Source organism: Astyanax mexicanus, chromosome 12, assembly GCF_023375975.1.
Source record: "Astyanax mexicanus isolate ESR-SI-001 chromosome 12, AstMex3_surface, whole genome shotgun sequence".
NCBI classification, from domain to species: domain Eukaryota; kingdom Metazoa; phylum Chordata; class Actinopteri; order Characiformes; family Acestrorhamphidae; genus Astyanax; species Astyanax mexicanus.
The window spans coordinates 38349011-38375032 of NC_064419.1; the positions used below are offsets into that span (position 1 = coordinate 38349011).

General features: G+C 39.2%; 1 protein-coding gene across 2 annotated transcripts in view; it reads left to right on the plus strand.

The window, feature by feature from the left end:
• The window catches only part of grid2 (glutamate receptor, ionotropic, delta 2), an 874963-nt gene that overhangs the window by 823570 nt on the left and 25371 nt on the right, over positions 1–26022 (plus strand). For both annotated transcript variants that reach the window (XM_049485584.1, XM_049485583.1), the window contains exon 14: positions 9242–9408. In XM_049485584.1, the coding sequence (XP_049341541.1) occupies positions 9242–9408 (167 nt within the window). The remainder of the gene's footprint in view (positions 1–9241; positions 9409–26022) is intronic.

Here is a 26022-nt window from a genome sequence, read left to right on the forward strand (position 1 = left end):
ACTAATTCACGGTTGATGTAGATACAGTGCTTTTCCTGATCGACTCATTTTTCTGAATATTTTTCTTTTACTAGCATACACAACTCAGAGAGACCTATAGTAGTTAAGAAAAAAAGTGGATTTTAGTGGTAGGACACCATTAATATGCATATATTTTGTATAGTTTTTGCAAATGGATTTTTTTTTGCAGTGCAGCACTTGTCACTATTCCACATGAAATTGCTGTTGCTATTTTTTCCTTCAGATGAAATTAAATTAATTTTGTAGTTCATTCAACCAGATAACAATATTTATAGGCAGTTGCAGCAGTCAGACTGATGTGGGCTGGGTGGGCTGTTTGTCTGTATCTGGGGTAAGTTATAATTTTTTTCTTTTCTTTTTTTTTTCACCAAACACACCAGAATTACTGAATGCAGTTTCATCCTTCAGAAAACACAGTTCCGATCCTCCACAGCTCAAATTCTGGAGGATTATATTCATATTTCATATGCATCAATAGGTTCACTATAAAGTAGATGAAGTCCAGTGTTGTGCCAGTTCATAGCTTTTCTGAACTAGTTCAAGTTCAGTTCATACATGCTCAAAGTGAACAGTTCACGTTCACAGTTCACAATTTTAATTCTGAACTAGTTCAAAGTTCAGTTCATTTTACTTTTTTCGTGAGATATTCAAATAAATCCTTTTTTTCACACTACAAGCTAGAAATCACTATACGTTCTTTAAAACTGCTCATTGTAGAGATTTGCTCATGACACTGTAATTGTGGGTTTCTTACCAGGTGATGAAAATGTTCATAAGGAGAATCGATGTCTGTCTTCGTGCCATCACTTCCACTAGCCATTTTTTTTAATTGACTTAATTGTCTCTCTCTCTCTCTCTCGCCCTCGCGCTCCGCGCTCTCTAGCCAACGTTCATTTACAGTGATGTCTGCCGTTCATGACACATAGAGTGAACTAATTCACGTTCAAGTTCTTTATTAAAAAATGTGTTGCGTTCAGTTCAACGTTCACGAAAAAATGAGCGTGTTCTATGAACGCGTTCTTTTGAACTCGTTCACGCACAACACTGATGAAGTCACTTTTAAGAGAATATATCCACAACCCTTCGGGCATATGTTGTTATGGTCACGTTTGAACCATGTATCTCAGTTTTTCACTTATTGACATCATCTGGTTTTTACTATTCCTGTAACATCACAGTAAACCTGTCCTTGTTTTTAGCGAATTATGACTGTAGTTTCAAAATCAGAAAAATCATAAATGATCTGACCCTCAAGATTTCAGTACTGGGAAATTTCACGTTAGGAAAAACGGAATAATTCTGTAGTTTCTGTGCTGCAAGTCGCTTTGAAGAGCGTTGATATGCCTGACCGACTTTATAAGGTCTATATGGCTCACTTCACTGTAATTAGAAGCCAGACTTGCTCTGATCACTTGATAGTAAATGAGTTCAGCTGCATTGCCAGCGGTTAAACTAAATGTCATGTTTAATATACTGACTCCATCGTTTGTATGTATGTGTGTGTGTGTTGGGGTGGAGGGTGTGTAGAAGGGGGGGGGGGTTAAATGACTTTAATGCAGCGATTATGAATCTACTGAGAGTGTGTTTGTGTGTGTGTGTGTGTGTGTGTGTGTGTGCTACGATACCTCCCCTGGAAACAATGCGCTGATTAGAATGCGTAGTGCAGCAGTTGTTTGAGGGAAAATTGCTTGAAATAATTACCTTGGCACAATTAGAATCACAGACCCCCTGATTGCCATGGCTGTGGGGCTATAGTTCTCGCTCACTGTGAGATATGCTTCATCGTCCTCCTCTTAATGTGCTAGTAACTTTTCTCTCCTCGTGACTCCTCTAGATTTTACTATACCCTCTTTAAAAAAAATCACGTTTCTTAAAAGGCTTTCGCATTTGTGCATTAATTCAATTGTAGGTTTACTCTTTAAGACACAAATCAAAAGAACACACTTACATGCATTTCTGGACAAGCTGAGTGTTACAAGTTAAGTCAAGTAGTTTTATTGTCAATACTACATGTGTTCAGAACATTAAGAGGATTGAAATTGCGTTCCTCTCCTTCCCAAAATTACAGCAATAAAAAACAAACAAACAAACATAAAGCGATAGTTGACTAAAAATTAGAAATTAGAAATAATAAAAGAATGAGAGACACTAAATGTGCAATGCATTAAGATCACAGATATATACATACAGGGGTTGGACACCTGTCATTTTAGTGTGGGAGGTTTCATGGCTAAATTGGAGCAGCCTGGTGGCCAGTCTTCATTAATTGCACATTGCACCAGTAAGAGCGTAGTGTGAAGGTTCAATTAGCAGGCTAAGAGCACAGTTTTGCTCAAAATATTGCAATTCACACAATGTTATGGGTGACATACCCATAAAGAACTTGTGACCAAGACAGCAAGTGTTTGTGATGTATCAAGAGCCACGGTATCCAGGGTAATGTCAGCACACCACCAAGAAGGACGAAGCACATCCAACAGGACTAACTGTGGACGATGTAAGAGGAAGCTGTCTGAAAGGGATGTGCTAACCCGGATTGTATCCAAAAAACGTAAAACCACAGCTGCTCAAATCACGGCAGAATTCAATGTGCATCTCAACTCTTCTGTTTCCACCAGAACTGTCTGTCGGGACAATAAATTATTGTAATCTAAAACCAGGTGTTTCAGTTTCATTGTCCAACCCCTGAATATGAGACAAGAGACACAAGACAATAGTGCAGTAGTGATGGGGGGGGGGGGGGAATTAAAGATGGAATTACAATACCAGTATAAACAGAACCCATGTAAATATTAGTGCAAACATAGGGGTGTAAATACTTAATATTTTTGAGAGCAACAGTTGTAAGGTTGTGAAGAGGTAGAGTTACAGGTATACAGTAAAAAGCTCTATTTGAGTAACGCTCTAATCCATATTATGGCAAGAACTACTCAACTAAAAGGTAAAAGAAAAAAAGACTTTAAAAAATGATGGTGAGTCAATCTGAAAAAAATCAAGAACTTTGAAAGTATCCTCAAGTGCAGTCACAAAGACCAATAACAAAAAATGTTATGATGAAACTGGCTCTCATCAGGACCACCACAGGAATGAAAGAGCAAGAGTTACCATCCTCTGAAACCGCAATTTAACAGCACAGAGTATATTAGTTTAACGCTTTTAAATTTACTACATATTTCCTTATGTGTTCCTTCTAGTCTGAATGAGTACAGTATTAATTTTAATGTAGGAAACAATAAATAAATAAAAAATCACAAAACTTTGGTATATTTGACTCTATATTTTGTTCCTGAGACTAAATATAACATAATTGAGCAAAACGACAATAAAAAAAAAAAAACATTTTTGAGATGCAGTGCTGAAAACTGTGAAAAAAAAAAAATATATATATATATATATATATATATATATATATATATATATATATATATATAATTTTTTTTTTTTTTTTTTTTTAAAGGGGTTACAAGAGCAAAATGGCACCACAGCAGCAAAATCACAAAAGAGGAGTGCTTCAGTCGGGACCCTTCTTTTGAGTGATGCAAAATACAGGGCAGGCAATCAGAACAGAAGTCCTTGACATATACCAGTCTTAAAGTCACAGCACTAAAATGTTTATTATCAATGGGATAATAAAAGATGGAAAAGGGCCGTGTGAGATAAATTATGACTCAAAAATGTCAGGAGTTGTCCTCAGGGAGCCAAAAGTGGGTCCTTTAGGGAACAGAAAGTACGTGTTCTTTGGCATCGTTCTTCTGAATCCTTTGTGGGACCTGTATTTTTGAGCTTGTGTGTTTTGTTCTTGTTGTTATGTTTTCTTCCTCTAGTGCAGCCGAGCTCTAATATGGCCGTGGCTCTTGTGCTGCCCGTGTGTTTTCTAGCCCTCGCCTCCTGAGTTCAGTTGAATTGGAATCAATAAAAAGAGCCTCTGGTATGGCTCGACACACTCTGCTTCTGCCTCTCTTCTTCAATTTAGTGTTCTTACACAGTTACTTAGAGAGCAGAGGAAGGAGCAGACCCAGTGTATTCGGTGTCTTGCCGGAACATAAGGAATTAGGTTCACATTATGTCCAGGCGTGGTTTGGATTGCAACTACACTGCTTCAGTATCATACCAGGGGGTCAGTACTCACAGTATGTGTTGTAGGTGATGTACACCTAAATTCTGAGAACATAAAGACCAGTTAATTCTTTAAAGCTGCAGCAAAAGAAAAGCTGTTTTTGCCATTTCTGAACCAACATTTAAAGTCTAGGTTGGGTGTTCTGGTCGGTGACCAGCTCTCCTTTACACACCATGTGGCCTCAGTTGCTCGATCCTGCTGGTTTGCGCTTTATAACATCAGAAATATTTTCAGCAATTCCTAACGCAACAGACCACCCAACCCCTGGTACAAGCAGTGTCATCTCACGCCTCAACTACTGCAATGCCATACTAATGTTCCTCTCGGCCTCTGTTATAAAAAAAAACAACACTTCAGATTATCCAGAATGCAGCAGCACATCTGGTCTTCAACCAGCCAAAACCAACAGGCACATGTCCCTCCACTGCTCATTGAGCTCCATTGGCTACCAGTTGCTGCTCGTTTCAAATTCAAAGCTCTTACAATCACCTACTTTTTTGTGTATTTATCTTTATCTATTTTTTTCTATTCTGTTTTTAGGTAACACTTTACTTGGATGGTCCATTTTATGGCCTTGTTGACGCTCAACTGACATTCAACTAACACTGAATTGAATGTCCATTCAATGTAACTTAACCATATGTTGAGGGTAAATTATTCAAAATAGAACCTAACTGTACACATAACCCTAACCTTAACCTTTAATCAACCATAAAATCTAACCCTAACCCTAACCTGAACCTAAACTTAAAATCTAACTTTAAACCCAATGCTAAAATGTTAAGATAAGTGTTTGGGTTCGAGTTGAATGTACAGTTACATTCAATAGAGAATAATTTACTTTCACTTTTCAGTTCATTTGCATTCAATAGACATGCAGTTGAATGTTAGTTGAATGTCAGTTGAGCATTAACGAGGCCATCAAATGGACCATCCAAGTAAAGTGTTACCTGTTTTTATTGTGATCTTTTATTTTGTTATCTTATTTTATCGATATTATTTATTTTAACAGCTCTTGGGGGTAAACTGGATCGTGAGATCACAATTTTGTTTCACCTCAGGTACCACGTGATGCGAATGACAATACAGTATCCTTGAATGCTTTTGTATATAATGAGAAATGAGAACATTTAGATTTTTTCTTTTGCTATAAACAGCAAAAAAGTAGTACCCTGATCTGATAGATAGGGGTGGGCGATATGGCACGATAGTTCAGGGTATAATATCGTTCACGATATTCAAAAATGTTGGCACACCACTACTCTCCAGTGTAAATAGTACGCTGTCTAAACTATTTATTTCTTTTGCTGAATGATTCTATTGCTTTTTATGGAATGTTTAATACAAATAATACTCTTTCTCATCTAATTTGTACATAAAGTGTCCTTTCTCATTTGATGAAACTTTTTTTTTTTTTTATAAAGAAAACTCATTTTGCTAAGTGCGGACCACGCCTAAAGAAGTAGAGAAAGAAGAAGGAAAAAGGGGAGGGAACTCAGGGAAATTTGGGCTGGAGTTCTGAACTGCGTGCTTGAAGAAGCGTGCAGTTATGTCCCCCCCTTTTTATTTAATAAGAAGTGGAAGAGTAGAAAAAAGGGGGTTGTTGGGGAGGAGGTGGGTTGCGAAATTTCGTCACGAGAGGTAGTCAGTTAGGGGAGGTATTTATAGAAAGGTTGATTGATTCGGGGTGGAGTTAGAACGTAGAGTTCGGGCGTGGTCCTTCTCCCAAACTTTTGTTATTACATAACATCATTTTTGACATTTGTAGTTTTCTTTATAATCCTAAAAATCAGCAGGCTTTTACACTGGCCTCCATATAAAACCCACATACTTCAGGAAACCAGACCAGCACCAGCACTAAACCAGCAATTTAGACCACTATTTTTTTTCTGGAACCCTCATGCTGCTCTAAACTGTTTGTGTTAGCTTGATATTTGAAAATATTATGATGAATGGACCAAAATTTCAAATATGGCCTCCACACTCAGGCCTTGCTCAAATTGGGATAATTCATGTACCGTTGCCCTGTGCATGCTTGTCAAAGTTCAGCCTTGTTCAGCCTCGCTCACAAGACAACAGCTCACAACTTATACAGATGTGAGTTTACATTTCATGGTCAGTGTTATGTCCACCTTCTCTGAGAATAATGGGGATAAAGACATAAAAGGACAAAGTCTTAGGATGAATGGTTAGAAGTGTTTCATAAGACATGGTTAAGTAAGGTCTCTGTTGTCGAGCTACAGCTGATTCATTTATATTTCACAGGTTACATCATATAAACCCTATGCTGGAGGTCAGTTCCAGAGGTTGTGTAATTATTGCTACAGCCGCTGGCGAGATTTCAGAATAACCGCGGCCTTCTACGTGGATGATAGACTGAAGACATGTGTTTTGGCCTACTTCAAATTCATCAACTGCTGCCGCAGTCGTGACTGCCGTGCTTGCAGAGGTGTGACAGCTCCTTCTGTCATAAGAAAACTTGAATGAAGAGAAATCCACAGGGGGCCCCCGAGGCATCCGTGAGCATTTACTGCAGATTTTCATTTGAACAAGCCAGCAAACTTATACAGAACCTGCAAAACCACCGGCAGCTATATATGCTAGGGCCAGTCAGGCTGTGCGGAGCCAGGGAGATGCTTATGCATGCATGTTTATGAGTGAGCCATTTACGCCCATTTACACATTGCCTGTTTCTTCAAAGATTCAGCAATCTTTCAGATCTACCAGCGCATCTCCACTGCAGACGCATGAAAGTTTTATGAGCGAATCATGAAAACGTTTAATGTCAGATACATGGCTAGCAAACAAAATTGAGGGTGTGAATTTTTTTTTTTTTTTTTTTTTTTAAGCCCGACTTTAAAGTGAGGCATCGACCATCAATCTTTCCGCCGTAGTATGAGTCAGTTTAAAAATTTCTTGACGTGCAATCTTCAAAGTCACTTTACTCAAGGTCCAGCTGTACTTTAAAAGGAAGCCACCAGGGTCAGGGCCCATTGATTTTTTTTTTTTTTTTTTTTTTTTTTTTTTTTTTTTTTTTTTTTGCATAAGTCCTAACCTTGAGATGTTCAGGCTGAGGTGAAGAGGCCTTTTTGCTTGACTGGTCGAAGGATATTACCTTGAATGCTGCAAACCGTGTGGATACCCTGCAGAAACGGAATCTGATGAAATGATGATATTGAGGGCTGAAGTCTGGATTTTTTTTTTTTTTTAGAAAAAGAACTTTCATGTTGTCTCCTTTGTATGGCTTCCTTACCAGGAAATCGTATGTTAAATTATACATTATTTGAATTAGGGATGCACCGATACCACTTTTTCCATACTGATATCGATACCGATACCAGCTTTTCTGGTATCTGCCAATACCGAGTACCAATACCGATACCAACTGTCCTATCCTGAGTAAGATATAATAACCTGATTGGCCGCTCTGCAGTTTCTGCCTTTTTTTGAAAGATCTGTTAACATGATTGCCTGCAGTAGAAGCTCATATTGACGACTTAAAATTATTCAGTTGAACATGTAATGATCAAAATATGGTAAAAAAAAACAGGAAAATCTTTAGACGCTTATCAGATTTTCTATTTTTATTTTGTATTACAAGATTTATGTGCAGCGTTCTTTTCAGAGTTCCTTTGAACCTATAGGACCTAAAACAGAGAACTCTATTAGAATTATTTGTGTGAAAAATATGACACAGTATGATTTGAACCCTGGTATGTAGATATGACATATTGATATGAATGGGTAACACGTTTTAAGGTAGGTAAGAATAGGAGATGCTAGGCTAACATTGAGAAAAAAACAAACTAGCTGTAGATTGTCACCACCCTGTTGAAAGCTCAAGCTCAAGATCATTTTCTGCTGGTAGCTTGTTTTGGATGTGATGGTCTAAAGCTGGTCTTTGATGATCAAAGTGGTTGGAAAGCTGCTTATCCAGACGAAGACATACTCTATGAGTCTGTATTTGATTTTGGTCTTGCTGGTCATGATGGGTGACCAGTATGGTCTTGCTGGTCATACTGGTCAGCTAGCTTTGTCATGGTGGTTCACCAACTTGGCCAAAATGGTCTACCAGTGTGGTCTTGCTGGTCATGCTGGTTGACCATTGTGGTCTTGCTGGTCAACTAGCTTGGTGATGCTGGTCATGGTGGTTTACCAACTTGGCCAAATTGGTTTACCAGCTTGGTTATGCTGGTCGTGCTGGTCAAGCTTGGTCAAAATTGGTTATACTGATTATCTAGTCTGATCAGTTTGGTCATGCTTGCAGACCAGCAAAACTGTCATGTAGTATGATCAAAAAGCTTAAACAGCTTTAACAGTATATTGCACATTGCTTATCTGCCTCTTTACAAACTAGCTGTTTTCCAGCTTAAAGACACAAGCTGTACAGGGCAAGAATATTAACGATGGCTGAGCTAACTTAACCTTAGCAGTGAAGTGAAGTGAGCATGTATACATAGTGTGTGTGTGTGTAACAGGTGAAATCAATATTCAGGTGATTGTCTTCCTGGGAGTGCCGTGTCATGTGATTGTGATCGTGAACGGGAGTGATGAGTCAGTGTGCGGTGCATTCTGGGTATTGGAGTCTGGAGACTGGAGCGCTTTCAACGATAGGACAATATTGACAGTTTCTCCACTTCCTGTGTCTGTCATTTGTTAAAATCCCTCTGCAGAGTTTGTTTTTAATTTCATGACATATATTAATTTACAAACAATTTATTTGCTTTGCACCAATCTGTTTCTTTAATGGTCTAATTTTGCCGGAATTCTGCATGACATAGCATTGCCTTGTGTGTTCAAAATCTCATAATCTGGTTCCTGTAAACAATTAAAGGAAATAATAGAAGAGAGGCACGTTTTGTCCATATTTAATAGGGCTGTTTTGTTGTTTCCTTCTTTCAATAACAAGCTATTTTCTTTTCGTTAGACTCTCTCACCCATACAGTCAGCACCTGCTCGTATTATTAACAGAAGAGAGTTGCTCAGCGCTCTATTTGCTTTTGAATCCGTCTATCTCCCGTGCATCTGCTCTCCTTTGAATAGGATTATCACCTTGCGCGTCTCTGATTTGGCTGTATTGTTTTCTGTCTGTCTCGCTCTCAGGTGAAGTACGGCCGCTTTGCATTTGTGTGGGATGCAGCTGTGCTTGAGTATGTGGCCATTAATGACGAGGACTGCTCCTTCTACACGGTGAGCAACAGCGCTCCAGACAGAGGCTACGGCATCGCCATGCAGCACGGCAGCCCCTACAGGGACATCTTCTCTCAGAGGTACCGTATGATGAAGACTGCACTGTTCTACCCTTTCATGCACTCAGTTTACCAGTTTATTACAACCCTGTAACTGCACCCACTGGCCCACTGGTTTATTAGAAACGCTTATCAAATAGATGCACTGTGTAGGTCTACAGTTACTGACTGTAACCCATCTGTTGCTGCACCATTTATTACCCCTCCCTCTTTCCCTCTTTCCCATCCATCAATGAAAATGGATCACCTTGGGACCACCGCTGTCCAGATACGTGTGTTTGTTGGACTGTTATCAGCGCAACAGTGTCACCACTGATATGGTAGTAGCATGATAACATAGCAGAGAACTGCTTTAAGAAATGGCTACCTTGTAGGTACACTGCTTATTTCTTCCATGCAGACCTGTATTCATATTTTAAGATCCTTAAAAAGTAATTTAAAAAAAGGGGCTCAGAGTGGTCCAAGTGGACTAAGGCACTGCCACTATGATCTGGATATCGCTGGTTCGAATCCCGTTCATGCAGCTTGCCATCAGCTGCCAGAGCCCTGAGAGAGCACAATTGCATTTGCTCTCTCTGGAAGGATAGATGGCACTCTTTCCCTTTTTCAATCCTAGGGTGATGTCCATCAGCATAAGGCACCTGTGAGCTGATGTATCAGAATCAAGTCGCTGCGCTTTTCTCCAAATGTGCTGTGCTGTGCTGTGATGATACTATGCAATACTGCATCAGCAGCAGTTTGAAAAGAGACAGAGTCTGACTTCACATGTATCAAAAGAGGCATGACCCTCCTGGTGTTGGTGCATCCCTTGTGATAGAGGGAGTCCTAATGAGTGAATTGGGCAATTGGGCACTCCTGCACTTTATGTTGTCTATTGCTTGTTGTTCTATGTTGCACCATGGTTCCGGAGGAACGTAATTTCATCACACTGTGTACCTGTACTCAGATGTAATGACAATAAAAGCCTCTTGACTTGACTTGACTTGACTAAATTGGGGGAGAAAATGGGATAATTTGTCAGTAACGTGTTTTAAATCCAGCTTTCAGAAGTCTTGAAAATGCGGCCGACAATAAAAACTATTTTATTTTCACACATGGCATTTTGCTGTTTCCAAATTCTACATGCAATTTAGCTTACTGATTTAACAGGAACTAAGTTATGTTTTCGTTCCATATAAAAATGTTTTTTTTTTTGCTTGGTTACAGCATTATTAATGCTATTGATACAGTAGAATAACACTCCGGCTTACATGTGATATCATTCAAGGTTCTATTTCAATGGCCAATAAACACTGGTGGGCTTTCCTCCTCACATGAGTAGTAAAGCGTCTTACATTGTCTGCTTAGGATATCTGATGTTTTTTATGGCTTTCCTCCTCATTTAAATCTCCCTCCAGGCACATGAAACCTGTGGCTAAACATCAGCATATGATATACTGGAAAAAAAACTGGTGTCTGAGCAGTTTGTTCAGACTAGCGGTATACTATATAGTCTGTCACCTACTGGAAGCCACAGCACCAATACTGATTCCCAACTGGTGATTGATGTATTTATAGAAGCTGCTTCTGAATTCCACCTTCCAGCCTTCGCAGCAGTGAAGGACTTAGGAGGACTTGCAGAGGGAGGGACTGGAACACTTCTGTATTCCCTTTTAACCATTTTCCTGGAACTAGTTTGGAATTCACTGTTCTTTATGCTTTGATTAGCTGGTGCCCGTTTGCTTGTTTAGAAATTGGTTTAGAAACGATAATTGGCTCCAGGTTTAAAACTAACCCATAGAAAAAGATAATAAAGATCTGTATATGCAATAGACTCATGTGCAAAACAATATGTGAGGAAATATTCCATTGTATTCATCAGAGTTCTTCTCAAAAATCCACTGGACTAAACTGAGATCTAGATTATCTAGAATCAAACCCGAATTAGATCCTACATGTGATCACTGTGGACAACTGCCAGCAAATTTGCTGCATATGTTCTGGACCTTTCCAAAACTTAATACAACATGGCAATGTATTTTCTCTACTTTCTTTAAAGTTTTGGAGAGACCAATATATTATGCTCCATTCATCGCCAGGTATCCTATTAAGCAGTCTTAAATGTAATATATTAGCATTCTACTAATTTATTACTTCCCCCTACTTTTTCTCAGTGAATAAATGAAGTTATACAACACCTCAAGTTGAAAAAGATAAGATACTCTCTTCAAGGAGATTCTTTTCAGAATTTGTATACAATATAGCAAGCGTTTTTGACCTATATAGAGAAGTTGGGCACATAGATTTGCCCAATTGTGTTGAGTGTCCCTTAATTGTTTATGGTATGATGTTGGAGTGACATGATATTTGAGATGTCCTTTGTTATATTTATGGACTGTGTATATGTAAAATTTGACTGAAGCAGGTCTGGGGGTGGAGTAAACAGGGAGAGGGACAAAGAATGTATGTTGTGTTCAATTGTATGTTCATTAAAAAAATAATAATAATAATAATAATAAAAACAATAAAAAGACCTTGACCAAAGAGTTCTCCTCAAGAATAAAGGGCACAGATGTCTCAGATCGTTTAAAATTTGTGGCAAGCCTCAATCAAATCCAAATAATAAACCAATAATCCATTTCTTAGTGGTACAACGCTTCCTGCAGCCATAGGCATAGACATTTGTGATATGAACTTGTACAGTGGTGCTTGAAAATGTTCTATATTTTGGCTCAAATATGACCAAAAAGGTCATCAAATTTCCTAAAAGTAAAGATAAAGAGAACGCAGTTAAACCAATGAGACAAAAATAGTATAATTGGTATGTAAATCAAGCTTTCAGTATCCGCTAACTGTGGAACAGTCCTGCACACCGACTTGAAGAATTTTAGCCCATTTCTTTTGTACAGAGCAGCTTTATCTCTTGGATGTTAATTGCTGGCTTCAGGACCTTCCACAACATTTCTATTGGATTAAGGTCAGGACTTTGACGTGGCCATTCCAAAACATTAACTTTGGGGCGTTTTCCCACCAGCACTGTTTGATCCGGTTAAAACGAACTCTGGTCTGTTTGTAACTTTAGTGCGGTTTGATTGAGCAGGTGTGAAAACAGTAACTGAACTCGGATGCGGATCAAAAGAACCGGACCGAGACCACCTAGACCACCAAACAAACTGTGGAGCCCTTCGCTTGTGGTGAGAACGTAATCCGGTCTTGATCCGACACAGCTATTAAATATAGTCTATTTACTTGCGCTAAACCGCTGATAAGTCGCAGTTTAAACTGATATATTAACCAGATAACGCTAATTACCACAACTATGAACAAATGCTGTGTCCATTCACACACTTGCTCACGTTTTGTGTATTGGTGAGCATTTTGGTGCGTTTAGGTTTATGTCTGTGTGAAACCAAACAAAAAACAGATTCAGACCAAAGAAATGAACTACAGGTGTGAAAACGCCCTTACTTTTCTTGAACCATTCTTTGGTACAACGGTTTGTTTGCTTAGGGTCATTGTCTTGCTGCAAGATCCATCTTTTCTTAAGACTCAGTTCACGAACAGATGTCCTGACAACTACGTGCCCAGATTTTCCTTTAGAAATCTCTGATTATATAATTCAGAATTCATCGTTCCATCAATGAAGGCAAGCATCCTGACCCAGAAGCAGCAAAACAGTCCCAAACCATGATACAGTACTACCACCACCATGTTTCACAGATGGAATAAGGTTCAAAATGCTGGAATGCAGTGTTTTCCTTTCTCCAAATAATGCCATAAAAATGTGTACACTATCCTCTACTCTTTTGCAGAGGGAATAAAACACTCCAGTATTCCCTTTGAATCTTTTTTTTTTTTTTTTTTTGCTGTCGCTGGTTTGAGATGCGCTTTTCCTGAAGGTTTGATTAAACTGGTGCCCACTTGCTCATAAAGCAATATCAATATTCAGCTCCAAGTTTAGCGCTGACCTAGAGATAAAGATCCATATATGCAAACACAAACTCGCCACCCAGCATCGCGGCCAAAGCTCGACTGATCTCAAGCCAGCGCTGAGCAAACTTGGCATAACAAAGACCCGATATCAAATCCGAATGATGAAGTCGTCTTCACGCTGCGTTGTTTCTGTTTCGGCGGTTTGTTAACAGCTTTGTATTCTCGGAAGATACGAGGAGAGTTCTTCCATCAGCATTAGGAGCCAGAGTGACTCCCAGTATGTGGGCCTTCCTTCTATTATTTGTTTCTGTCAGTACGCAGAGCCCTGCGTTGTCTGTAATGACGCTTATGAAAGTAAACAAGCTATTAATTGACAGTCATATTTAATTCCTTGCCATTACTGTTGGGACACTGTCAGGCTCATGGGGAGACATCAGTGCTGATTTTAATAGAGCAGCTTGGTAAATGCGTCCCCCATGGCTCGCGAAACATCGGCGAGAGAGAACAGACCAGACAGTGTCATCCGTGCACTGCTTCCAGACTTCGTGCATCAGGCCAGTGCATGTAGCATATCGTCGCTGTCACATCAAAAACATCAAGCTTTTTTTGTTTGCTTTTATTTCATTTTTACACATCTGCCTTGTACATTGTGTGAACACAGACCGATTTAGCAATTAAATGTTCAACAAGCGAGATTGCTGGTTAGAATCCCATTCATGCAGCTTGCCATCAGCTGCCGGAGCCCTGAGAGGGCACAATTGGCCTTTCTCTCTTTCTGGGCGGGTAGATGGCGCTCTCTTTGCCCACATCACTCCAAAGGGTGATGTCGATCAGCACAAGGCATCTGTGAGCTGATGGATCAGAACTGAGTCTCTGCACTTTCCTCCGGGCACACTGTGATGCTATTCAGTAATGCTGCATCAGCAACAGTTTGAAAAAGGCGCTACCTGACTTCACATGTATCAGAGGAGGCATGTGCTAGTCTTCACCCTCCTTGTGTTGGGGTATTACTAGTGATAGGGGAGTCCTACTGGGCAATTGGCCTTGTAAATTAAGGAGTAAATGGGATAAAAAATTAGTTCAGTACAACATGATTAAACTGAATTGTATGATATCTATGCCCAACTTGCATGTGCCTACAGTGTGTTAACATGTGAAGAATATTTGATAACTGAAAATATTTGGCAACCAGAAATGGCCAAAAAAGCCCTTCCAGTATTAAGCCAAATAAATGAAAAATCAAATCATTTAAACTAAAGAATAACTAAACTAAATAATTTTAGATAATATTGCAGCATTTCCTCTACTGTTAGGATTTTTTTGTCATGTAATTTATTCAGTGGTGAAAAATTGAGTGACAACCTGTAAAAAAAAATAGCTTTAACTTTGACCACAAATTTCTTTATTATTATTATTATTATTATTTTAATTTCTGGAATTTTTTATTTTGGTGCATCCCTACTAAATATTTAAGACTCTGCTGCTACTGATACATTTAGTAATGTGTGTCAAAATATTATTATAATTATTCTATATTGTGGCAATGTATTTAGATATTATGTTAAAATATGTGTGCCATATTGGTCACTTCTAGTCCCACCATTAAAATATAAGGACTTAAAGACTTTTCCAGAGCATTTAGAAAACATCTGTAACCTGTAATGAAGAGTAGAGTATATCTATATTTTTTTAATTTCTCTCAAATATAAAATATTTTTATCTAGTTTTGTGGATTACCAGGTTTTGAATAGTTGGTAGTTGTACCGTTTATAATCATTTAATATTTTCCTGAAGTGATGTTTGATCATCTTTTTGGATTATCATATATAAAATCTAAAAGATTAAAATAAGCTCTGCTGAACTGTGGTTTTGACTGGAAATTCACTAAATGAAAGCTGCTGTCTGACTTCTGCACAGGGCTTTGATTACTGTTTTGTCTCACTGTAGCTGTTCTCTTATTGATTTCTGTGTCTACATCTGTAGTGAAGTAGGTGAAGAGAGTGAAAGAGTCAGTATAGGAGGGTTTTTTTTTTGCTGAAAGTGTAACACAGAGGTCATGACGGCTCTCTGTGTGAGATATATACATTTCAGTGGTTGAGTATGGCTCAAAAATAAATAAAAAAAAGACTTTTTTCAGGCCAAGACCAGGCAGGTGCTCAGTGGTGTGGAGTGTGTTTGTTAGACTTCTAGGGGTAATAATGCGCTCATACAGCGAGCTGTCAATTGTCTGTCAGTAAGATGAATGATACTCGAATAACAATTACCAGTATATTAGGGCTGGCCATTGCTGAACATAAAAATTTTAGTTTTTTTTTCAGTTAATAGACCATTTAGTGTTCACACACAGTTGCAAATATTATTATCTATTTTTCCTGGCATTGTTTATGATTATTATATGCTGCACCACATAGTAGGGATGCTCTAATTTGTGTTTTGGGGGGCCAAATCTGTTTGTGTATTGTCTTTCAGAACGATCAATTGTTCGCTGATACTAATTAAAGGCAAGGTTAGATGCCTACTCTTTGGAATCATCCACATATAAAACAATGTGTAACTCAGACGACTTTAGCTGCTGTACTTTTTGGTCATCGTGAAATACAATCTGCACTGTTTGCTATATTGTGTGGTTTTAGTGGTGTTTGTTAGCTCTGCTGTGTTCTGGAACTCAACCTATTGAACTAAGTGATGTACTCTAGAGAGGGATATCTGGTTTGTATTCTGAACTCACTGTACTGGTCTGCGTAATGTACTCTTGAGAGGGGTATCCAGTTAGAGTTAATACAATGTTTTACCCTGATTCCTTTATGAAGCACATATGCTGTAAGCATTCTACAAATACAGCTCTGTAATAAATTAAGAGACCACTTCAGACCACTTCTGAATCAGTTTCTCTGATTTTGCTATTTATAGGTAAATGTTTGAGTAAAATGAACTTTGTTTTTTAATTCTATAAACTACGGACAACATTTCTCCCAAATTCCAAATAAAAATATTGTCATTTAGAGCATTTATTTGCAGAAAATGAGAAATGGCTGAAACAACCAAAAAAGATGCAAAGCTTTCAGACGTCAAATAATGCAAAGAAGGCTAGTTGATATTTGTAAAGTTTTAAGAGTTCAGAAATCAATATTTGGTGGAATAACCCTGTTTTTTAATCACAGTTTTCATGCATCTTGGCATGTTCTCCTCCGCCAGTCTTACACACTGCTTTTGGATAACTTTATGCCTTTACTCCTGGTGCAAAAAATCAAGCAGTTCAGCTTGGTTGGATGGCTTGTGATCGTCCATCTTCCTATTGATTATATTCCAGAGGTTTTGAATTAGGTAAAATCAAAGAAACTCATCATTTTTAAACTTTTTCTAGAGCTGTATGTTATAAGTTGTTCAGATCTGGATGACTTAATCCAACTTTGTTTTGTTATTATAGTCATTCCAATTTCCAGAAATCATTAGACCTTTTCTGATGGCCTAGAAGGGCCTCAGGGTTATCTACTTCGTTTGGAAAACAGATGATTAATTATGAAATTTAAGTAAATTAATTAAATCACTTAATTGCTGATGCTACCCTGAATTGGATCAAATGTATAAGAAGATACTGGTCATAGTAATCATTTCTTCTGATAGTTTGAGCTGTTTTAACTTTGTGCATTAGCTCAATCAACTTTTTCTGTTTATTTTATTAACTCTCTGGCCTCCCTCCTTTCTCCACATTTGCCATAATCTACCTTCCTCAGAGCCCTCTGTTTTAAAAATAGAATGAGTTTTAGATTGCTCACAGGTATTCAGTATCTAGTCTGTGTGTTTATGCACCTGTTTGTTTGCCTTAGAACTTTGCGAAGTATTGCCAACCATATACTAATATTGTATTATTGTTGTTGCTTTAACCTGCTTTTCTGCATTTGTTGTTTGGTTTATGAACCTCTCTGGCTTTTCTATTCTATTCTCGCTTGTCAATTGGTTTTTGGTTGCCATAGACTTGTTACTTTATGTAACTTAGTTTTTGCATTGTACTTTTAAGTACACACTGTTTGAATTGATTTGTCCTTCTATATCTGCAAGCGTAATTCAAATCTCGCTGAGTGAATGAATTTTTTCACATAATCAAAGCTGTCATGTTGAACTAGAATCTGCGAGGCACCTTTGGCATTTTCTTGTCAATTTGCACCTGACAAGTGTGACCTGAAAGCTGACGTATCCTCGCTAAGGCTAACTTGACCTGCTAATCGCTGACATGTGGTGTGACATGGCAGTGGTCCTTTCTCTGGACAGATGTGGACGTGGAGCGAGTTGGATTCTCTTGGCAGTTTGGCAGGAGCCCATCTGCAGCGAACAGCTTCTGCTCACTCGGAGTAAAAAGCTGTGAACAAAACGGTGATGGCGAACACATGACATTTCCAAGTCCATTGTCATGTTGATGGAAAGTGCCAGCAATTGTGGTGCGCATTAGAAGCCAGGGTGACTCCCAGTATGTGCACCAATCTCGGTGCTAGTGGCAGCAGCAGATAGATGCATTGTGTTAACACTGCAGGACTTCTTCCTGTCGGGTAGAGCTTTGTAGAGTCCAGTAAGCTGAACCCCTCCCAGACTCTCCAAACCTTAATGAGTGATTAGGAGTAATTACAGAGAATTATCCCCTGACTCGAGGTTTGTGTGTGTGTGTGTGTGTGTGTGTTACAGGATAACAGGTTGCAGTACAGTACAGACACTGAGTGCATGTACATGTTGTATGGGCTGTCTCCAGGGCTAGGCAGCCTCTGGCCACTAAAGGGATGCAATTGGTGGCTTCTGGAGGCAATCAAGCCTAACTACAGAGCAACACCGGTTTCCTGCCCTTAAAGGTGTCCTCTAAAATCCACTTTTTCATGTTCTTTGTGAATTGTATATGATGCTGGACAAGAAACTCTTCCTCAACCTCCATTGTCTGCAGTAGTAAAGTAAAAGAAAAGCCTCAGAAAAACGAATTCAGCAAAAGCACCCGTGTCTGCACCAACCTGTGAATTAGTATTCATTGGTGCCTTGCCCACCTTGGCATTGTCTCCTCAGACAGGAGCTAACAGTGCTAGACACAGCATGGCAGTTTGTTCCTGTGTTATTTGTGCAAATAACATATCAGTATTATACGCTTTGCCCAGTAATTCAAAGCTAAGGAACAAATGGTTAGAATTTGTCTATGGAACACCACCAGCGAAAGTACAATTGAGATAAGTAGGTGTTTAAATGTTTAAAACAGTACTGTTTTTTAATACTAGTTAAAAGTAAAAAAAAAAAAAAAACTTTCTGGACCTAGACTACCAACCTCTGTGTGTTTGCATAGGTTTACATAGGATCTCCGGTGGATTTTCCGTTTTACAGAAACTCTAAGACTAGGTCTGTGGCTGAACTACACTAAGCAAGGTAATTATAAGTGTAAAGTAACATATGACATTGCAAAGACTGTTATTAGAGTAAAAATGTCTTTATTTAAAAAGTTGCCTGTCTCACTGGTGTCGCACAGCCTGAGAAAACAGAGCATACTCCGGTTAATGCTCTGAGTTTACATGATCTGAGAAATACGATTAAGGAGATAAAATACGTTTTATCAGATTTGTTATTCCGTTTTTCAGACCATATTCCAATCCTTGAAATCAGACTATGCTGTTTACATGACTGCTGGAATAATCAGAAAAAAAAAAAGTTTTAATCAGATTTTGAAGTTCATGTTAATTCATTCAGATAACAGGGTCTGTTTTCACACACGCACTTAAGCCTTAAACTGCCTGGTTAAAAGTTTAGATGATCTCTTTATCAGATTTCCTTAGACCTTACTTTGATGTAAGAAATCAGATTGTGTCGTTTACATGACTGCTGGAATAATCAGATTACTGTAGAAATTCAGGTTTAATCAGATTTTATTTTGAAGTGCATGTAAACTGGTCTCATTCCATTGATTTTTCTTTCATTTTAAAATGTCTAGTTGTGGATTCTAGTATGAATGAATGCACTTAAGTTTTAAATCCTTAAGCTGTCTGGTTAAGAGTTTACGTAATCTGAGAAATACGACTACTGAGATAAATAAAATCCAGCTCTCTTTATCAGATTTCCTTAGATTTTGATGTAGGAAATTTGATTGTGTTGTTTACATGACTGCTTGAGTAGTCAGATCTCTGTAGAAATCTAGTTATAATTGAATAATAAATTGTTTGTGTGTGTGTGGAAACACACTCAGGTTTGTGCCTTTGCAACACTTTGGTTAGCTGTGGAAACCACAGCTTTACTACTTTAGTATTTGTCTTTATTTTCACCTTCGTTCTTTTTCTTTTCGCTAATACCAAGTAGTTTGCCTGCTTGCAGTCACAGACATCTAATAACATGTGATCGTTTCTGCCGCAGCTGGTTGCCATAGCAACAGCTCGAGCTAGTCCAACACTCTTATCGGAGCGCAGGGCCCAGGAGGAAGGATAGCTGCGAGAGGATAGCACTGCATGACAGACAAGACCTAAAGGAGAGCGAGCCACAAAATCCCTGCCCGCAACACACCTACAAGACGGGAGAAATGAGTTTTTGCAGAAGACGTACATCCAAAACACCTCGCCGCAGAGCTCCCCTGACTTTCTCCAGAGTCATCTGGGGTCTGGGCCGAGAGCCTGCCGCATTGGAAAGAACGCTCCGGCACTTTTCCGCCTCATCTCCATTGGCTGCGTCCGTAACGTGTGGTCCACTACCATCGGCAGCAATCTGAACACCTTCCCCTGACACCCCCTGACACCTATTGACTCAAAGCTCACGCTGCTTATAATTGAAGCCAGTGAGCAGGAGCTAAAGCAGCAGGAAGCTGTCATGGTTTGGGGTGGCAAAGTCTTACGATGGCAAGTCACCTTTGTATTTTTTTTTTTTAAATCAATTTTGACAGCAAATGTTACATTAATGAGGTCCTGCAACCAGTGGCTCTACATTTTTTGAACATCAATAGCAGGCTCCAGTGTGCTATTCCAATTAGACAATGCTCATTCACATACTGCTGCTGATGTCACAAGATTTTGGGTCCTATATTTCACCCTGCACAAGGCGTGTCATGATACTCATTGCTATCTTACACTGCGTGAACATTAAGTTGTTTCACTATTCATTCCTGTGTTGTTTAAAAGCGACAGAGCTTACAAATATACATTATCTATGCCGGTGGTTATGGTGGTCTGGAAGTGAGGTTTTTAGTTTAATTTCTTGTGTATTGCTTGCTATCTTGGAAACAGAAAACATAGGTGTCTAAAAACTGTCTAAAAAAAGCCTAGGCAACAGTTAACCGTCAGATGTTCATTGCTATCTTGGCAGCACAGGTGTTTAATGAATGCTCAATGCATGTACAGCCCCCACTTAACACACACACAAGGACGCACAGCCGTGAACAAACTTTTACATCAACAATAAACAGAATACAAAATATACAAAAAAAAATTAAAACATCCTAGCTGGCCACCGTCGTCAATAGACGTCAACTTCTGGTTGAATGTTGGTCATGATGACGTCAGATCAGGATAACGTCGAATACAGTTATGTGCCTGCAGAGATTGCTGTTTCTGTAAATGACCTGCTCACACACCTTCACATAGTAAACGAGCAGGTCAGTTTCCTCTGCTGAGGCACGCAGAAGCCCTGCGCTGTTAAAATACCAATCCGCCAAAATCAGAGTGCACCTGGTTCTTAAAGGGAATGGCAAGTGACACGCTGATTGGTTTATTGGTAAAGAATGTTACGCCCAAAACACACACATGATTATTTAAGAGAATAAGTACATGCCTTTTGCATGTTTTGAGATGCACAAATTGTACTTTTCCTGTTGTTACGAAAGCAAAGGCACACTGACACGCCCTATGTTATGTTACATGCATTGAATGTTTTTATTTTGTATTTATATCACCCTCTACTGGGCACTTTCATTATTTTTATATTATTTAGATGCTTGCAGCGGCCATGTTTGCCTCAGTAAAGCTAGAGAGCCGCATGGGTGACGTCTACTTATTCATCCAGCTCCATCTGTTTTTGTTAACCTAGGAGAATCTTTCTTTAGTAAGTAGATTAGTTTATTAAGGTTCTTAGATATTCTATAGATATTTCTGCTTATATTTGCATGTGTGCATTATTTCAGTTTCACAAGAGTAACACACTGTATGGGAGGGCTTGGACTTCAATAAACCGACATGCAAGTCAACTCTACCTGATGTTTACTCATCACTGACGTTTTCTAGTGCTGCTCTATACAAGTGTGCAAAAAATGTTTAGCTATCTGGTGATGTGTGCTTTGCTAACGCTCAGGTGCCAGCATACCCTAAATCAAGTTGCACGGTGCACAGTTGATGGCTAAAATAGGGTCGTAAGGGTGTTTTCTCTGCAAAATGTGAATCAAAGAGTCAAGTCAAGATTGACTCATTGGCTGTTCTACTTGACTCTTTGACTCAACTTGATTTATATTCACTCGTGACACAACTAGAAGCACAAATGCGAAAGATAATGTGCAGGAATGCCTCCCCTCTGGTTAAGGAGGGGGTGGTGGGTTCAGGAAGGGGTCGCTGCTTTATATAAACTAAACCCAATCAAACCAATCTGCACCATCTAAAGCATTTAAAGCATCGGCATAGCCAAGCCTTTACGATTAGCCCACACAAATGGACACACGTGGAGCCAGGCCAGCTCCATGCGGGTCCCTGCGTCTGGTCAGCGACTGGGCATTTGTGTTTCTTGCAGAGACAGGTTGAGAAAGAGAGTAGTGCATTTGCTGCCTGTTAGATGTCTTCACAAGCCTATCAATCAAATGCGGCTGCTGTAACAAGCATACGGGCTTACTGCTGTTCTTCCTTGATCTCTCTCGCCTTCTTTCTCACACTCTCTCTCCCTTTCTCTCTATTTATATATATATATATATTTCTCTCCAGCTTCTTCTCCTCGCTCTTTCCTTCCACCGCTCCCCTCCCTCCCCTCCTTTCTCTTCCAAAGCCGTGTATTAGCATGCATACATGTAACTCAAGCACCTGATGCATAGTCTCGGTGCACTTTGCGGCACTCAGGGCCCAAATTAAGGAACTGTCAGCGCGTGCGAGGTGTGGAGGAAATTTAATAAATAAATAAAATGTCGACTGTTGCAAATTAGCAAGCTGTTGTTTTTCCTGCTGGATCTTTAGGTGAGGGCGCGAGGGGAGACTCCTGCCAAGGGGGGGCGGAGAGGAGGAGAGAGGGAAGGAGAAAGGGGAAAAGGAGACTGGGAGGTAGAGAAATGAAATTGAGAAAAGAAGGAGAGACAGACAGATGGGGCCGGGGGGGGGGCCGGGGGGGCTGGGAGAGCGTGGGGGGTGTGGCATTGAAGATATTAAGGATTTAACAAAACAGTTGGGCACTGAAATTAGCTTCAGTGATCAGTCGACCTCAAGGATGCACAAAGTTTCTGCTACTCAGGGGATGGAGTTCAGTGACATTGTGTAGTGATAGCAGTATGTAAAATGATTAATAAGTGTTACCTAAGAGTTTGGCTTGAGAACGCCCTAACCTGTGTCAGTTGCGAGGTGTTATCTTATCGGTGAGTGAGGTTGCTTATGACAATGCGAGGTCAAGGCATTTTCAAGCTTGAGTTTGAACAAAGGACTGATAACGGGTGCCGTCTCTTTTAGAACTGTTGTGGATGTAGCATTACCAAGTAGCATTACAGTGCACTCGAAGGACAGTGCAGCGACTCTGCTCCAATACATCAGCTCACAGACGCCTTGTGCTAACCAGCATCACCCTGGAAGTGATGAGAAGAATTATTGCCATCTACCCACCCAGAGAGAGCATGGCCCATTGTGCTCTCTCAGGCTCCGGTTGCTGAGATAGCCGAGATTTAAACCAGCAGTCTTCTGATCATAGTGGTAGCCCAGAACATTTTACTGTTTGAAGTGTAAGTGTGGGCATTTAATATTCTTTGACTCTTTTGATAGTATCACAGAAATACTGAGAATATGTCACAGAAGGCATTACCCACCAGAGTGGACAGCTCAGTGCATGGTAATGATCATGACTGGCAAATAACAGAAACCGCATCCACATTCAGTGCATGAGGCCTCAAATATGGCTCTGGAAAAAATGAAGAGACCACTTCAGTTTCTGAACCAGTTTCTCTGATTCTGTAAAATAAACATTGTTGTTTTATTCTATAAACTACTGACAACATTTCTCCCAAATTCCAAATAGAAATATTGTAATTCAGAGCATTTATTTGCAGAAAATAAGAAATGGCTGAAATAACAAAAAATATGCAGAGCTTTCAGACCTCAAATGAAAAGAAAGCGAAGAAAACAAGTTTATATTCATGAATCAATATAAACTCCTCCACCAGTCTTACACACTGCTTTTGGATAACTTTATGCCTTCACTCTTGGTGCAAAAGTTCAAGCAGTTCAGCTTGGTTTGATGGCTTGTAATCATCCATCTTCCTCTTGATTATATTCCAGAGGATTTTGATTTTCCAATTTGGGGAAATCAAAGAAACTCATGATTTTTAATGGGTCTCTTATTTTTTTTCTAGAACTGTATACAGTATATCTTGCAGGTCAGTACAATACTCAATGGACATTGGCTATGGATATTAGAATGCTTTATATTCCAGCATAAGTAGCCTTGCACAAGACTCCAAGGGTTCCAACCCCAATACCATAAAGAAGAACCTTCAGCAAAATAGCTGTGTTTCAATTACTAGGCTGCGGGCATTTTTCAGCCCATGTGTCATTGAAGTCTTTTCTAAAGTGAAGGACCCTTCATATTCAGCCGAGGAATGCAGCTTATGTTCAAAGTGATTTCAAGGACCCAACTAATTTATCCTTGCCTACCTTTGTTACCCACAATTCTCTATGCGCATACAACAAAGAGGGGAAAATGGCACCACAAGTAAAATGGACAAGAAGGGGGAAAAAGAAGGAATAGTTGGTTTTAAGATGTTAGTTTTTATAATTATCGTACATTTCCATGAAGAAATTAAAATACACATGAGTTTTAGGCCACAGTTGTCTTTCTGGTGACGTTAGACTTATACAGCTCTGAAAAAAACCACCAGGAGTGAAGGCATAAAGTTATCCAAAAGCAGTGTGTAAGACTGGTGCAGGAGAACATGCCAAGATGCAATAATGAAAACTGTGATTAAAAACTATAGGGTTATTCCACCAACTAATGAATTCTGAACTCTTAAAACTTTATGAATATGAACTTGTTTTCTTTGCATTATTTGAGGTCTGAAAGCTCTGCATCTTTTTTGTTATTTCAGCCATTTCTCATTTTCTGCAAATAAATGCTCTAAATGACAATATATTTTTATTTGGAATTTGGGAGAAATGTTGTCAAACAATGTTCATTTTACTCAAACATAAACCTATAAATAGCAAAATCACAGAAATTGATTCAGAAACTGAAGTGGTCTTTTAATTCTTTCTAGAGCAGTAAAGCAGTGATCACTATCCCTTTCTTCTGGAGATCTCCATTCTTTTAGATTCAAGCTAAAAACACTCTAACTGATCCAACTACTGTAGGTATTGCCTTCAGAATGGCTCCCTTTGGATTCTCACAGTTCTATTAGGGTTTTTTTCAGGAGGAGAACCGGTGATTGCTGTTTAATAAGCCTTAAAAATAATCATTTACAGCTCATTCCTTTGGAGATTTCTTTTGTCGTGGCTCTATCAGGCCACAAGTGGCGAAATCCTCAGTAAGAACCTGGACTGTTGATCCTCAGTAGAGGACCTGGTGTTAATGCCCCGAGGATCACACCGTTCTCCTCTGGCTGAAAGCGCTGGGGTGTTAATTCATTAGCCGCCGGGGGTGTTAATTTGCTCCGGAACAGCTGCTAGGAACCCGCAAGGTTGTTACCGAGCTTTCTCCTCTGGCTTCTCAAAACGTGCCATTTATTTCCTTGACAACTTGGTTTTTATGAAGGCCCTTGAAAGCCGTGCTGGTCTGGAGAGGGAAGCTGATTTGCGGAGTCATTAATGTTACAATGCTTGTTCGACACATTATGGTTCGCCGTGCCTTTGTGGGCTCCACTGAACAGGCAGGTGATCAATAAGGTTGAAAAAAAAATAAATAAATTGTGGTACTGAAGTAACAATGAGCTGTGGTCCTCCGCTACATTCTCTCCAGCTTGTATCACTCTATCTTCAAGCCATTAATTATAAGCCCCCTCCCCTTACTCTCACACACACAGACACACACATGCTGCATCTAATGGATTTTCACTTTAAAGGGAGTGGCTGGAGAACACATGGAGACAGTTATAATTTGACAGGGATCAAATACTTAAATATAAAAAAATACTTTACTTTCTCTGTGATTCATGGCAGGAACAGACAGCCATAATCAAACACATAATCCATTCACTAAAAATATATCTGGTTAGAATAGAACAGAACAGAACAAAATAAATCAGAGTAGAATATAACTATTTATGATATGATAGGAAAGGAAATGATATAGAACAGAGTTAAACAGAGATAAAATGAAGGAAGTGATGAATAAAGTCAGTGTGTGTCTATGGTAGTTGGAACGGAATAGAATTTAGGATGGCACAGTATAAAATCGGAAAACAAACAGCTGCAACTAAAGGGCAACAGTGGATGGTGGTTGGATGAGAATAGAATAGAATAGAATAGAATAGAATAGAAGGTTTAACAGGACACACAATATGATTAGATATATTAGAATAAATGAAAGGTTCAGATAAAAAGGACCATGTTTAAC